The 16,015-nt window shown below is 40.0% G+C and overlaps 1 protein-coding gene across 6 annotated transcripts in view; it reads right to left on the reverse strand.

The window, feature by feature from the left end:
- The window catches only part of PHC3 (polyhomeotic homolog 3), a 72,221-nt gene that overhangs the window by 25,009 nt on the left and 31,197 nt on the right, over positions 1–16,015 (reverse strand). For 5 of the 6 annotated variants that reach the window (XM_079767376.1, XM_079767375.1, XM_079767378.1 and 2 more), the window contains exons 8-10: positions 8,973–9,844; positions 8,635–8,682; positions 3,266–3,419 (exon numbers count right to left, since the gene is read on the reverse strand). In XM_079767376.1, coding sequence (XP_079623502.1) covers positions 3,266–3,419; positions 8,635–8,682; positions 8,973–9,844 — 1,074 coding nt within the window. The remainder of the gene's footprint in view (positions 1–3,265; positions 3,420–8,634; positions 8,683–8,972; positions 9,845–16,015) is intronic. The other variant, XM_079767379.1, reaches the window with a different exon arrangement.

The raw sequence follows: 16,015 nt of genomic DNA on the forward strand, positions 1-16,015 counted from the left end.
ATTTTTCAGGTTAGTTTATTCCATGATTTGATGAGAGTTATTCTAAATATCAACCTTGCTTACTTTTCCCCCTCATATACTACAAAAGAATAAGTATGAAGTAAATTACAGGAAGATTCAAAAGTCTACATTGTATTTAGACAATATAGCCAGAGGGATAGGCTTGACAGGATCTCAGACTATATCCCTTGCCTAATGTGTGAAGATATACTTGTGTCCCAATATTTAAAAATTTTTACAATTTCCTTTGAATACCATTAGTGATAGTTTTCAGGTAATCCAATTACCGTCACATTGCAAGGTAATTATCCAATTACTATAAATTTCTTTCTGCCTTTAAACCAAAATTCCATAAAATCTGCAGTAACATAAATCCATTTTCAGTGTACAGAAAATACAAAAATTTTATATAGATTTTTTTAAATCTATCTTTTGAAGTATTGTTTTGAATATAGAAAGGCAATAATATTAAACTGTCTTATTAAATATTTTATATAATTTTAGTGACTAAATGTTTTCTATTTTTAAGAAGAGAGAAAAATTGGAACAAAACTGATTTTCCCCTTTCTAAGCTTTCCAGAGATTCACTTCTGTAATAAGGGAATAAAAGCTGGAAAGAACAGAAGGATTAGAAATGTGGCATGTTGAAGAAAAGAGAGGGCAAGGGTTACTGTGGGAGCAAAATCAGTGCCCCATTACAATTCATTTCCATGCCTGATAGAGTGGTTCTTCTTACCTGAAATGATCACGAGGACCAAGAGATAATCAATAGAACAGAATACCTCCAATGAAGCCTGAACCAACGTTTGTATTATCTGGGTCAGAGGTCAATGAACTTTCTAAAAAGGACAATATGGGTTTTGCAACTATTCATCTTTGCTGCAGTAACACAATAGTAGCCATCTATATATATAAAGAAGTAATATGCAAATTAGCCAGGACGCCATAACAGTCATGACTGCTCAGGAGGAGGCTGCACGCACAGGTGGGTGGGAGGGGACTGCTGTGCAGTAAGGCAAGCCATGGAGGGCGCAGGCCCACAGAGAGCAGGGTGAAGCAGGCCCACAGAGAGCAGGGAGCAGGGCCTGCCTGCCAGCCATAGCAGCGGCGAGCAGACAGGCCTGCAGAAAGCAGAGAACAGTGCCTGCCAGCCGCCGCGGCGGTGAGGAGGCCCACAGAGAACAGGGCCTGCGGCCGGGGTGCACCAGCAGTCTCGCCTCTGTGCATGAGCTGCAGAGGAAACACCTTTTCTGACTGCTCATTAGCTAAGCTCCTGGTACGCCACTCGCAGTGTTCTTGGTAACTTGCGTAATAAGAATCCAAGAAGGTGATCTAGGGTTTTTCCACCTCACTCCTGGAGGAAAAAATGAAGGTCTGCTGCTAGAGGGGCTAAGAAATGTCATATCCTTCCCTAGCCAGTATGGCTCAGTGGATAGAGCCTTGGCCTGCCAACAGCAGGGTCTGGGTTCGATTCTGGTCAAGGGCATGTACCTAGGTTGCAGGCTCCTCCCTGGCCGGGGCCCAGGTCAGGGCTCATGCAGGAGGCAACTACTCCAAGTGTCCCTCTCTCATTGATGTTTCTCTCTGTCTTTCCCTCTCTCTTCCATGCTCTCTAAAAATCAAGGGAAAAATATCCTCAGGTGAGGATAAAAAGAAATAAAGAAAGAAATGTCATATCCTATGAAAGATACATCTTGAAAATGCCTAAAGAAAGTTGTTATTTTTTCACTAGAGGCCCAGTGCATGAAATTCATGCCCTCGGGGGGGAAGGGGGTCCCTCAGCCTGGCCTGCGCCCTCTCGTAGTCCGGGAGCCCTTGGGGGATGTCCGACTGCCGGCTTAGGCACGCTCCCCGCCGACAGTCGGACATCCCTCTCGCAATCTGGGGCTCTTGCAGTCCAGGACCCCTTGCTCTTTACCACCCGCCTGCAGTGGAGGCAGAAGAGGCTCCTGCTACTGTCACTGTACTTGCCAGCCTTGAGCCTGGCTTCTGGCTGAGCAACACTCCCCTATGGGAGTGCACTGACCACCAGGGGGCAGCTCCTGCGTTGAGCATCTGCCCCCTGGTGGTCAGTGCGTGTCATAGCGACTGGTCGTTCTGCCGTTTGGTCTATTTGCATATTACATTTTTATTATATAGGATGGTGAAGGGACTGGACTCCATGTTGATGAAAACACCTTGGCAGCTGCGGCGGCCGGCAGTGGCAGCAGTAGCTGGGTGACGGGGGCGGCACCTTCCCCTGATCAGCCCAATCACGTCCTGCAGAGGGAGGCCAGACTGCGAACCTAAGCCGTCAGTAGAACATCCCCTGAGGGCTCCCGAATTGGAGAGGATGCAGGTTGGGCTGAGGGACCGCACCCCCCCCACGCATGAATTTCGTGCACCGGGCCTCTAGTAGATAATATTTGAACAAATGAATGTGGCTATATTGCAGAGAATTGTATTAAAGAACAATGTAATTTATATTTCACATAACATGAAATATTATTCTTCTTTTGTTTTTTTCCAACCATTTTAAAAATTTAAAACTGTCCTTATTTCATGGGCCATATAAAAACAGACAGCAGGAAAGATTTGAAGTATGAGCTAGTTTGCCAACCCCTGACCTAAGTAAAATATTCATAAATTTAAAAAAAACACCCAACACAGAATGTATCTTTTTTAGGCTCTAGACGCTGGGCAACAGATCATACTAATGTTTTAGTATATTGTGAAGAGGAACATACATAAGATTTACTTTAACTTAAAAGTAGTAGTGACATAGTGAATAAGAATTTGAATGCTTAAACTCAATAATTTTTTAATCCATCTCTACTAAGAATTAGTGAGGCTTAATTTAAGTACTGTATGGGAAAGAACACTTTTAAAAGATTTATTCAGTCTAAATCACAAGCAAGTATGAGGAATGCCCGATACGACTTAGAATGCTTTGTGATTTAGGGAAAGTATAATTTAAATCTTTTGATAGAACTTTGATTTATTCCAATTTTTAAGATAGAAATAGCTTGACATATGAATCTGAATGATCATATGAAACACATCTGTACAAACCAATAAAAATTAGAAAGCTACAATGTGTTTTTCATTTGAGTGGTTCCTTATCAGTTGTTTTAATTTTCTCTTTTAAAAAAACCACTTAATTCTTATCTGTTTTACTATAATTAATTACACAAATTAGTTTAATACAATCTGTAGTGAAAAAAACAACTTTCCCATTACTAACATTAATCTAATAGAAAATCCCCCAATTGAGATATTTCCTTACCTAACAAAGGATGGTCAGAAGTCAAATCTTCCCCTCTCCCCACAGTTATAGCTGCTGGAGACAACGTGGGTGGTGGTGGGGTTCTGTCCATGCGGACACATTCATCTGACTCTTCTGGCATTTCTTCTTCACACATATCTTCCACTTGGTAAACCTGCAACAACAAACCACACTATCTTAAAAGGTTGCTAAAAATATTTTTAATAAAGTATTCCTAATTTAATTTTAACAAAATAAATTCCAAGTATTTTGAATTTAAAAACAAGGAAAATGACTATTAGCTTGAAAAGAAAACTTTAAAAATAAAGTTTTGGAAATGCTTGGCTAAATATTTTGTAAATATATCACTAAAACCAAGTTGTGAATCAGTATCTATGTTACAAATGAATAAGGTTTCCAAAAAGGTAACAGGCAAGTCAGGACATATTTTTAATTTTGAGAATTAAAAGAAATGTTTTGATTTTCTATAGTCTATTTTGGTAATTTACTATTGTTTCTGTTAACTTGTAATTGTGATAAATCAAAATAAATACTATTTTTCACAAGCACACTAAGTCAGTCTCCAAAATGACACACAATATAACAGGAAGTGTACTGCCAAAGGACTACATCCCAGGCTCTTTATTATATTTATGTCAAAGATTAAATTATGAAAATATCTGAGTACCCACAAAAAGGTATGTATGCAATTACATCTGTCTTTAATCTTCTGATCTACTCAAGATTCTAATGATTTTTTTTATAAGCAAACTAGAGGCCCAGTGCATGAATTCGTGCACCAGTGGGGTCCCTCGGCCTGGCCTGCAGAATTGGGCCGAAACTGACTCCCAACATCCCCTAAGGGGTCCCAGATTGCGAGAGGGTGCAGGCCAGGCCAAGGGACCCCACTGGTATATGATCGGGGCCAGGGAGGGATGCGGGAGGTAAGCCAGCCAGGGAGGGAACCCTCGTCTCGCTCAGTCCCAATCAGCCGGACCCCAGCAGCAAGCTCACCTACCAGTCGGAGCATCTGCCCCCTGGTTGTCAGTGCACATCATAGCGAGCAATTGAGTGGCCTTAGCATATCATTAGCATATTATGCTTTGATTGGTTGAATGGCTGACTAGACAGTTAGCATATTAGGCTTTTATTATATAGGATATCAGGTAAACAGAAAAATATCTGTCCTGAAATAGTATACACACATATACCATCCTAACCCATTTGAGACATTAATTTTAGTTATTTAATATTATTCTATAATTACAGAGGAAAGTTTTTATTTTATTATCATTACTTTTTTATATTTTATTGATTTCAGAGAGGAAGGGAGAAGGAGAGATAGAAACATCAATGATGAGAATCATTGATCAGCTGCTTCCTGCACACCCTCTACTGGGGATTGAGTCCACAACCCGGGCATGTGCCCTTGATTGGAATCAAACCTGTGACCCTTCAGTCCGCAGGCTGATGCACTATCCACTGAGCCAACCCAGCTAGAGCCAGAGGAAAGTTTTTAAGTTATTAACTTCCTTGTTATTCAATGGTAAAGATTATACTTAAACATGGATTCAAAAGCACTCAGAGAAGGAGCCGTTCATATAACAAAATATATATCTTATTAATTTCAATAACTTTAATACTGAATTTTCAAAGTCCACTTCTAGAGATTGACACAGGTGCTTTAATTTGTCAGCATTATTTATTTAACCATTGTAAAAGACTATGGATTTTTTTTAAAAGCCACAAAGCAGTTCATCTCCCTCTTTTATGTATAAAGCTTATTACTTACTAGTAAGTTTACAAACGTTGTGAATTTTTAAGATTATTTAACCAAATTGATTAAAGTTTCTAATAAATCTTTAAACAAAAACCTTTCAACATTAACAAAAAAAATTTAAATGATATCTAATATGGTACGAATTTTTAACCAAACTATTGATAAAGTTTGATTTTAAATACATAAAATTAAATGTAAAAATGATCAAGATTTCTGAAACTAGAATAAGCCAGATGTCATAAAAAGGACTATAAAGTTTCATCCACAAAGGCATATTTAATAACAGATATAGTTTTCTGTATTTCTCTTAAACTAACTTTCCAAGACTCTACTAAGAAATCTTTTGCCTTAAATTTTTAAAAATCCTATTGTTACTAATAAATTTATATCAAATATTATATCCAGGACTGTGATCTGAATCAGCTACTAAGTAGGCAACATTTTTCAAGTATTTGCTCACAACTCTGCAAACAGAAACCTGTTTCACCAACAGATACCTTGCCTCATGTCTGGATCCTCAGAAGTGAAAGTAGTTGTTTAGTATAGTACAGTGTGCAATAATGATAGCTGCTAATATCTGTACATGATATATTTTTTTAATGATAATAATATCCAATACAGGGGAAGTCATCCAAAAAAAAAAGGCCTGGGGTTAAAGGAAAGAAAACTACAAAACCGTCTAGTGAGGGGTATCTGCTGCAGTAGTGATTACCTTAATTTGGTGGAGTGGTGGGGATGTTGATTCAGAAGTAATTAAAAAAATATTGATTTATCTACCAGTTCAATTTTATCTGTGTAGCATTCCTTTCTTAGCTATTACTTTTCCTCCAAAGCTCATTATCATTTTTTTGAATGCTAAACTCTCTTTAATATTAATGCTATAACAAGTTTTTCAAACACCTACTACAATACCTTTTAAGGAATCAAAGTTTGATCATGTATAGAACTCTGATTTTTAAAAAGTGAGAGTTGTAAAGGATAAAAAGAGGCATACCACAAATAACATTTCTGAAATAATCCATCAAAGAATACTATAAAATACTTTTTCATTCCTTATAGGTCAGCCTAAATATGTATTCTTCCAAATTGCCCATGTAAAGGCAAGTAAGTTAATGAATAAGAGAAGTAGATAAAAGCACATCTGTCACAGACATCTGTCACCATCAACATAAAAAAATACATAAAGGCAACAACTGAAATACTGAATAAAGCAAAGAAATGGAGGTTTTGCTGATAAGATCATTAGGAAACTGCACATCCTAATTTCTGTTTAGCTCATAACTATTCTAAAACTAGCAATGCCTGCCAAACTTACCTCAATAAAGTGCATTAGTGCCATCTGTCTCCCTTTCCTAGCAAAACTATGGACTATTGATTAGCTCTAAATTGTCTATTCTCACCACATGAAAAAACTTTACAAATATATCTCTTTAAAAAAAATACTGACTTGACCGGCCAGCGTAGCTCAGTGGTGCAACGTCGACCTATGAACCAGGAGGTCAGGGTTTGGTTCCCGGTCAGGGCATATGCCTGGGTTGCAGGCTCAATTCCCTGTGTGGGGCATGAAGGAGGCAGCCAGCCAATCAATAATTCTCTCTCATCACTGATGTTTCTATCTCTCCCTCTCTTTTCCTCTCTGAAATCAATAAAAATATATTTTTTTAAAAAAACATACTGACTTTCCTTTGATAATTCACACTTCCAAAATTTGAAATCTTTTAAGAAGTAAATATAGCTCTGTACCTTTAAATATTCGAAACAATTGGGAAATTATGAAGACAGGTGTAATTCGTGAAGAAATATTTGAGGAAAAAAATATTTGATCAAAGATAATAAAAGAAACATACAGCAATTTAATAAATAGGCTATGGTACTCACAGAAAAGTGTATGAAAGATAATAGGGAAATATTGATAGTATGAGCATACCAGTGACAGCAGAGAAAGTTAACATTTTCACACACACACAGACACAAACACACATCCTTCCAAAAATGAGATAACATAAGTTTAAAACAAAATTTTTGAAAAGAGATCAGGAAATAACAAATTAAGAGAATAAATATTTTTAGCTTTAAGCGTTATGTTTTTCATATTTCTATCCCAAATATATTCCTCCAAAGTTTACCCTAACAAAAACCATTAGAAAAGTGTAAAGTATATAAAAAAATTTTATTTTCTACTTGTTAAAAACAAATTCACTGAACTAGAAAGTAAAAATATAAATTTAAATTAAATTTTATTTCTTTGAAGATACTACACACTTCGAAACCTGTGTTTTTGTTACAATATCCATTGTAAACGCTCCAAAATTCCATTAAAAGAAAATATAGACATGATAATTGAATGGTAAACTTATTTCTAGATGCCCATTGTTGTTTCTGTCAAGTTCTAGCTATATATATAAAAGCCTAAGCAACCGAACAACCGAATGACTGGTTGACCGGTTGCTGTGACGTGCGCTGACGTGCGCAGTGCGCTCCTAGAGCGGGAGTGCCACTCAGCTGACTGACGGGAGCCAGACACCAGGCTCACGGCTTGCGAGCACAGCTGCGGCGGCGCAAGCCTCTCCCGCCTCCACAGCAGCGAGCTACCAAGTGGCAGTGGCAGCAGGCACAGTGGGGCTGGGATGAGCGGGAGCGGCGCAGTGCCTGGCCCCACTACTACACCTCTCCAGGCAGTGCAACATCCCCCAAGGGGTCCCAGATTGCAAGAGGGAGCAGGCTAGGCTGAGGACCCCACCAGTGCACAAATTCGTGCACCAGGCCTCTAGTTTTTAATAAAAGTGAACAGGAAATGGAATTCAATCTCTTTTACATCAGTCTATTACATCAGTCATAATGACAATAAAGAATCTATAAATTAGCATCCTGAGGATCAAAATGTTTCCCATTAAGGAACAGACTTTGAAACTCCCTTCCTTTCTGAGCAAATGGTTACAGGTCTTTAAGTGATAAAGTCCCTTCAGTGAGGTCTTTATGTAAAGATATAAACCTCCTTTTGGGAAGACCTTTTCTTCAGTTATAAATTAATTATGAATTTGATCATTCTGCCTAAAAATTTTAAGACCTTAATCAATTTTTACTGTAAATTATTTTATAAATTTAAAAGATCCTTTAGAAAATTTTTAAAGAAAAACACTTTTCAAGACAATTTTCCTTTCTAGACAACATGTACCATTTTTAGAGGTTTAGTCTGATAAATTTCACCACAATCTCAATTACTCAAAATTTTTACTCCCAATGGATTTTTTCATCCTCAGTATTCAATTTATCCACTGAGATTTTTCCAGGGTTTTAAATGAGAAATATTTTAATTATATATTTTCCCTTAGTAGAAATTTAAAAATCAGAAGTTTAATAATTCTGATAGTCTACAGTTAATTTTTTTGTAAAGTTAAATTCTTTCCTAGAATAAATGTTTTTACAATTTTAATTACAATATATAATTTTACAAAAAAATTGTATCATACAAGCATACTCCATCTTGAAACAAAAGCTTCTAAAGAAAGGCCCAGGACTTCAAAATGCATACAACCAAAAAGGTTAGCTACATAAGCCATACGTTTAAGAACATACAAGCCAACAGAAGGGATCTATGAAGGATAATCACCTTAAGAGAAAAAACTTTGTGCAGATGACACTGGTTCAAATGTATTCCCTTGGGGAAAAAAAATCAACTCTGTAAAGATAGCAGATGGATTTGTTTAAATAGTAATAAAATTAACAAGGGACTTTAATAACCATCACAAATTATCAAGCATGCAACCATACAACAAATTGCCTTTTTTTTTTTTTTGCCCATACAGCATGTTTGTCAGAAATTGACAGACGTAAATTTCCAGCTTTTAAAACTCACAGGCATGTAGCTCTAGCAATGAACATAATGTAGGAGAAAATTGTTTTTACTTTCAGTTCAGCAAGAAAGTCAAATAGCTTCCAAGGGCTTACCACTGGTGGATCAACAGGTGCTGGTGGTTGTACTTGTAGGTTTACCGCAACAGTCTGTGGAGGAGGAAGAGTCTGAAATGGCAACTGGACCAAAGCTTCTGCAGCTGGAAGCTCCTCTTCTGACACCAAAGCATTCTGTACTAAAACCTGGCCCTGGGATAGAATTTCAGGCTGCACTTGTAAAGATTGCATAGACTGTAAGGGTAGTGGTGGAATCTGAGCTGGAGGAGATGTTGACATCTGCGGAGGGGTTGCAATTGGGATTGGAGAGGACTGCAGGGTTGAATATTGCTGGTGTGATGCTGGAGACACAATCTGCTGACCTGGGGACACCAAGGCGGACTGCTGAACGGGGCCAATGTGTACAACAGGGGAAGCTGAAAGTGGAAGATGGGATGGAAGATTCAGCTGTGCTGTTGGCTGCACCTGATTAGCAGTGGACTGTTGCAAGTTTGTCCCCGGCTGGAGAGCTGATGACATAAGAGGGTGTGGCTGAATAAGTGCTTGTGGATGAATAATTATGGTAGGAGACTGACTTGGTGAATGAGGTGGTGGAGGAGACACCACTACTGACTGCTGTGCTGACTGTGACTGGCTAGGAGACATTGTTAAAGGAGGGGGATGACTCTGAATTGGAGAACAATGCTGTGACTGGGCATTACTGGGAACTGGAGGAAGGCCATGGTTTTGGAGTGGTATACAGTGCTGGGATGGGGGTGGATCTTGAGTTGGATTTTGGAGTGTAATTGGCTGCATCTGCTGCTGCTGCTGTTGTAATATCAGCTGATGATGGGAAACCTTGGGAGGTGGTGAATGAAGAGGAATCTGTTGATGCTTTATTAGAGGATGAGGCTGAATTGGAGGATATGAAGCTGTGAGAGAGAAAAAAAAATGACAATTAGTATTTATTTTAAAAATATAATTGAAATTTTAAATAAATTTAAAGAAGGAAAATTTTTACATCAGAATGCTACTAAAAGTCTTCCAGATAAGTGTGACTTCAAAATGTAATGACAAACAACTTTTCCTTGGAAAACAATAAATTTCATAAAATAAGCTGCACTGTGATAAAACTGCCTAAAACAATTAATTTATAAATCTGAATCTATACATGATTTATTCTTATTAAATTGTATAGGTCCCCAGAAAATCTATGTTAACTTTTAACGTTATCCACTTAAATTCCTTCTTTGGGGAGAAGAGGAGTATCACTGAATAAGTATAATATATATAAAGATAACCTCAAAATCATAAAAATGCAATATTAAAATCCATAAAATAAAAGTATCATCCTTTCTAATCTGTGTCTAAACATTCTTCCAACCAATCACCAATGTAATCACTTATAAAGCTTCCCAAATAAGTTACCAGATTGAGCCAAGATGAAAGAGTTGGTATTATTTGACCAAGGAAGAGAAAATGTTTTGCAGGAAAAGATAATTCAATTCAACAAAACAGATGTGTAACTCCTAGAGCACAGTCAAATAATCATTGTAAAAGAAATCAAATTCCAGGGGCCCTTCCAAATCTAGGAGAGCACTAGTTTTGCTTGCAGAGAAAATGAGGCAATAAAAAAATTCATATTGTCTAAATAAAGGATCTTGTTTTACTTCTCTGCCCCGCCCCTCCCCCCCAAAAAAACAAGCAAATACACACACACACACACCCTACAGTAATCTATAAATGATAGTACTAGTTTTCTCCACAGAGGAGCCACTCACAACAGCGACAATGCAGATAAAAAATTAACAAAATCAAGTATCCCCATCATTATGCCTCTTTTGCATACTGGTGTTTATATTTACAAAGAGGGAGCTGCTGGTGAAATCCATTTTATCTAAATAAGAATGGAAACTGGGTTCACTATATATAAACATATAATCATTATGTTTCAAAGCTGAAACTAATATAATACTGTATGCTAACTGTAATTGAAAATAAGTGTAAAAAAAAGAAACTGGGTTCACTAGAAGATAAACTGAAAAGGTGGCTTAATATTAATATCATGTAAAAATTAAAACAGATCTAAAGATAGGGCAAAAATTTTTTCTTAATTTCAGAATGTGAAGATAAAGAAACATCTTGCATCTATTTTTATACTCAGCCACATTTGTGACAAAGGCCTTATAAAAACTTCTAACAACTTTTCTTTTTAAACATTTCTGCATTTGGTGGGTTTTTAAAATTTTTCGAGATCCTTTAAGAAAATTAACATCTGGTTAACATCTCAAAAAGATATTTAGAAGGTCCAACAAATATCCATGAATTTTTTAAATGGAAATTAAAATTCATCTAACAAAATAATTTTCATCTAACTAGACTGGCATTTCAAACTAAGACTGAAAATTGTCAGCACTTTATAAATGTACTGATAAAGACTCTATGAGTATTCAATAAAATTCTGGATATCTATAGAGTGCCTTTCTTCCAAGGGGCTCAAGGTACTTACACATTGCTCGTTGTACTAAAAATAAGTGCCTATGAAGTAGATAGGTATTATTCCCCTTTTACAGATTAAAAAATAGAGTGTTTGCAAGTATAACATCAAAGGCCCATTTTAATTCAATTTTAAGTTATAATTAAAATTTAGCATATTCTTTAAGAATAATAGATATTATGTTCACAGAAATAAAAATTCTTTCTGTGCTCTAGAAAGAATTTTTTTTTATTCTAGAGTTGATAATTCAACAGATTAATAGTCTATCCTTTCACCTAGGTTAAATTTTTCTTTGATCAGAAATCAAAGTGAATCCATTATATTGTCCATAAGTCCAATTGACAAGCACATCTATTACGGAATAATTATGAGGATATCTGAAATAATACTTCTGTGCAAGAAAAGCACTAGTGCTCTGGAAAATCATATCATGCTTTTTTTTTTTCTGGTTTTAATAAACACTTTATTGTCAGGGTGGCATTATACTTGGAGAATTTATGATTGGTATCATCTCTCACTTATGTAGTAGAACTCTAATTACTATAAATAATATATTACTGTAAATTACTAAATACATTATTTTATTCAATAGTTACAAACACCCCCCACCACCACCACCAAATAGTTAAAACAACCCCATGAGGTAGATAGGGTACTACACTAATCCAATATGTTACAGGTGAAGAAACTCTGAGCATTAAGTGACTTGCCTGAAATCACCAAGGACCCATATTTCTAACTAAGTCTGGGTTCCTGTTATGGACTGAATGTTTGTGTCCCACAAAATTCATGTGTTAAAGCCCTAACCCTAATATGACAATTTGGTGATGGGGCCACTAAGGAAGTAATTAAGGTTAAATGAGGTCAGGAAAGTGGGACCCTGACCTAAGACAATTAGTGCCCTTGTAAGAAAAGACCCCAGAGGGCTCACTATCCTCTCTATTAGCGCTCAGATGAAAGGCCATGTGAGAATGCAGCTAGAACACAGCCATCTGCAAGCCAGGAAGAGCTCTCACCAAAAACTAAACACTGCCAGATCTTGATCTTGGGCTTTCCAGCCTCTAGAACTGTTGTTTAAAATACCCAGTCTATGGTATTTTTTTTTTTTTATGGCAGCCTGAACAGACTAACACAGGCTTTTCATTACACACTGAATTAATGTCTGCAAAAAAAAAGGTATATGGGGGGAGGTCAATGGGGGCCAAAGGAGACATATGTAATACTATAGGTAATATTTTAAACAAATAAACAAAAAAAGGGTATATATATTTTTCCAACTAGACTAATTTCATAAAAGCTCTAAAAACTGCTATAAAAAACTTGAGCTCTAATATTGTTATGGTTAATTTCAGACATTTGCCTTATCATACCTAATAAAATGGTAATATACAAATTACCATCACTCCACTACGCCCACGACTGGGCCGTTGGGAGGCTGGGGGCGGGACTCGGGGTGGCCGATTGGGCTGACTCACGAGTCCCCGCCCCCCGTTCCTCCTTCCGTCCCCAACGGCCGGTGCTGCGGGAGGACCCATGGGGCCAACGGAAGGCGCCAGTGGTGGAACTCGGGGTGGCTGCCGGCACCAGTTTTCCTCTGGCCACCCGCCGATCGGAGTGCCTCCAGCCAGCGCGATCGGCCACCCAGAGTTCCTCCACCAGCGGCGCTGGAGGAACTCAGGGTGGCCGATCGCGCTGGTGGGAGGCGCTCCGATTGGCGGGTGGCCAGAGGAAACGGAGCTGGAGGAACTCCGATCGCGCTGGTGGCCAGAGGAAACGGCACTGGAGGAACTCAGGGTGGCCGATCGCGCTGGAGGCCAGAGGAAACGGCGCTCCGATCAGCGGGTGGCCAGAGGAAAACTGGTGCTGGCGGAAAACTGGTGCCAGCAGCCAGGTGAAGGAAGGTCTTTTGCACGAAACTTTGTGCAACGGGCTTCTAGTTTTATACAATAAAAATAGAATTATTAACTATCAAGTGGGAACTCCCCCTTCAAGAAGAAATGAAGAAAACCAAATTTTAGTACCCTAAAAATACATACAAGGAAGCAATAACCTTGTCCATTATAATAATTATTAAACTATAGTACACTGGAACACAGATTCTTTTAGTATTTGTAAGTTACCTGTAGGAACAAGCATTTTACTAATTGAGGAAAAGGATATATTACCAATCCAAGAATCTCCCAAAATAAAGCTTAGCTTCAGACTAACCTCCCACCAGCAAGAGCAGGAAAACTAAAAGGCTGGAAAATACAGCTTTCGTCAGAAGATATAAATTGCTTTGAATAACCACAGTGTAAGGCTTGAATAAATTTTAACAAACTTACAATTTGGTAACTGCAAAGTTTATATGAGTTAGGATGTTCCATTTGGTTTTGTTTCTAATCGACACCACCATAGAATACTAGGTTAATACACACAGCATCTGAATTTGGAATTGCAATTCTCCCGAGACTCTGACTGTTTTAGCTTACCGGTCTCCTCCACACCTACATAAAATATTGGCCATCAGAGGAAGACAACTACAAGGATATTATTGCACTACCAGTGAAAGGAGGAAGAATAAGTGTCAACTTAGAAACAGGTACTGGGAGTTCAGGGAGACTGAAAATCTAAAAGTAGAGCTCCCTGCTTGAAATAACCCTGAAAAAGTTCCTAGCTTTCTCTGAAGGTAACAGTCTCTTTGGGAGAGAATTAACCTACCTTCCAGTATAATCTATCAGAACTGTGGGAATTACTAGAAATTGTCCCAAGCAGTCATTCCAAGTACAGTGGGTCACTGCTGTTCCTCACTGACTCTTATCAACACTGGCCAGAGAGGCTGGTTTGAAGCTGAGAATCTCTGGACAATTTTACTAATAAAAAAATAGCATGCTAATTAGACTGGGAGACCTTCTGGACAACCATCCAGACGTCCTTCCTGACAAAGCCAGCCGGGTGAAGCTGCCTGGTTGCGGTCCCAGGTGCCAGCGCCTGCGGCTGGCTGTGGCCAGGGAGACGAAGAAGCCGCCTGCCCTGTGGTCCCGGGCCGCATCCAGCTGGAGAAGCCGCCTGTCCCATGGTCCCAGGGGAAACGGAAAAGCCGCCCGCCCGCGGTCTAGGAGCCAGCACCTGAGGCTGGCTGCGACCTGGGAGACAGAGAAGCTGCCCGCCCCGCAGTCCCGGGTGCCAGCACCTGCAGCTGGCTGCGGCCTGGGAGACAGAGAAGCCGCCTGCCCCATGGTCCTGGGCTGCAGCCAGCGGGAGAAGCCGCCTACCCCGCGGTCCCAGGTACCAGCGCCTGCAGCCTGGGCAAAGCCACCTTGCCCACCGTCTCCTGCAGCTGCAGTTGGCCCAGGCAAAGCCAGCCCAGGTCCTGGTGCCTGTGGCCGGCCAGAGAGAGGGACGCCTGGGTCCTGGGTGTTTGCGGCCGGCTGGAGGAGGGAATCCTGGGTTCCAGGTGCAGGACCAAGGCAGAGGTGGCTAGGGGAGATCAAGCCAGCAGGGGAGCAGTTAGGGGCGATCAGGCTGGCAGGCAGAAGTGGTTAGGGGCAATCAGGCAGGCAGGCAGGTGAGGGGTTAGGAGCCAGTGGTCCCGGATTGTGAGAGGGATGCAGGCCGGGCTGAGGGACACCCCCCCATGCACAAATTTCGTGCACCAGACCACTAGTCCTATATAATAAAAGGCTAATATGCAAATCAACCGAACAGAGGAACGACCAGTCACTATGACGTGCACTGACCACCAGGGGGCAGCCACTTAATGCAGGAGCTGCCCCATGTCAGTGCACTCCCACAGGGGGAGCACAGCTCAGCCAGAAGCCAAGCTCACGGCTGGTGAGCACAGCAGTGGCAGGAGCCTCTCCCACCTCCACAGCAGCACTAAGGACCCCTTGGGGGATGTCTGTCTGTTGGCTTAGGGCATAGGCCAGGCTGAGGGACCACCCCCCCTCAGTGCACGAATGTCATGTACCAGGCCTCTAGTACAATATAAAAATCCTGTTATCAATCCATACAGAGAGCAGAACCTGTCACACAGATGCTTATAAAAAACAATTCACATCTAACTATACTATGAATAAACTTATTAATTTATACATTATAACAAACCCTGTACTTATCTGAAGATTTAGATTTAAGAATTCTAAGCAGTGATACCTAACTAATATAAATGGAAAAAATTGCTATAATGTCCACGATTGAAATGGGAAAAATATCAACTATTAATCCAACAAATATTTACAGTCCATCTATTTCAGAGAAATATTTATATATATAAAAGCCTAAGCGACCATTAAGATGGAGCGACCAGTCACTATGACACGCACTGACCACCAGGGGGCAGATGCTCAACACAGGAGCTGCCCCCAGCCCGCAGGCCCCAGTTTCTGATGGGGCCTGCTGGCCAACCTCCTGGTCCCTCCCCCGCACCAGCAGGCTCCCGGGCTGGGATAGGGAACCGGGGGTGGGTGGCGGTGGACGCGGCCCCTTTCCAGAGGGGCTGAGGGCCAGCTCCCTCCTTGGGGCCGGCGGCCAACCTCCTGGGTCCCTCCCCCTGTCCCTCTCCCTGGCCTGCTGCCTGCCCGCCACAGTGGCGGTTGGCCCCTCCCCCCTGCCGGCCAACCTCACG

The sequence above is a fragment of the Cnephaeus nilssonii genome (genome assembly GCF_951640355.1).
Source record: "Cnephaeus nilssonii genome assembly, chromosome: 3".
Classification (NCBI taxonomy): Eukaryota; Metazoa; Chordata; class Mammalia; order Chiroptera; family Vespertilionidae; genus Cnephaeus; species Cnephaeus nilssonii.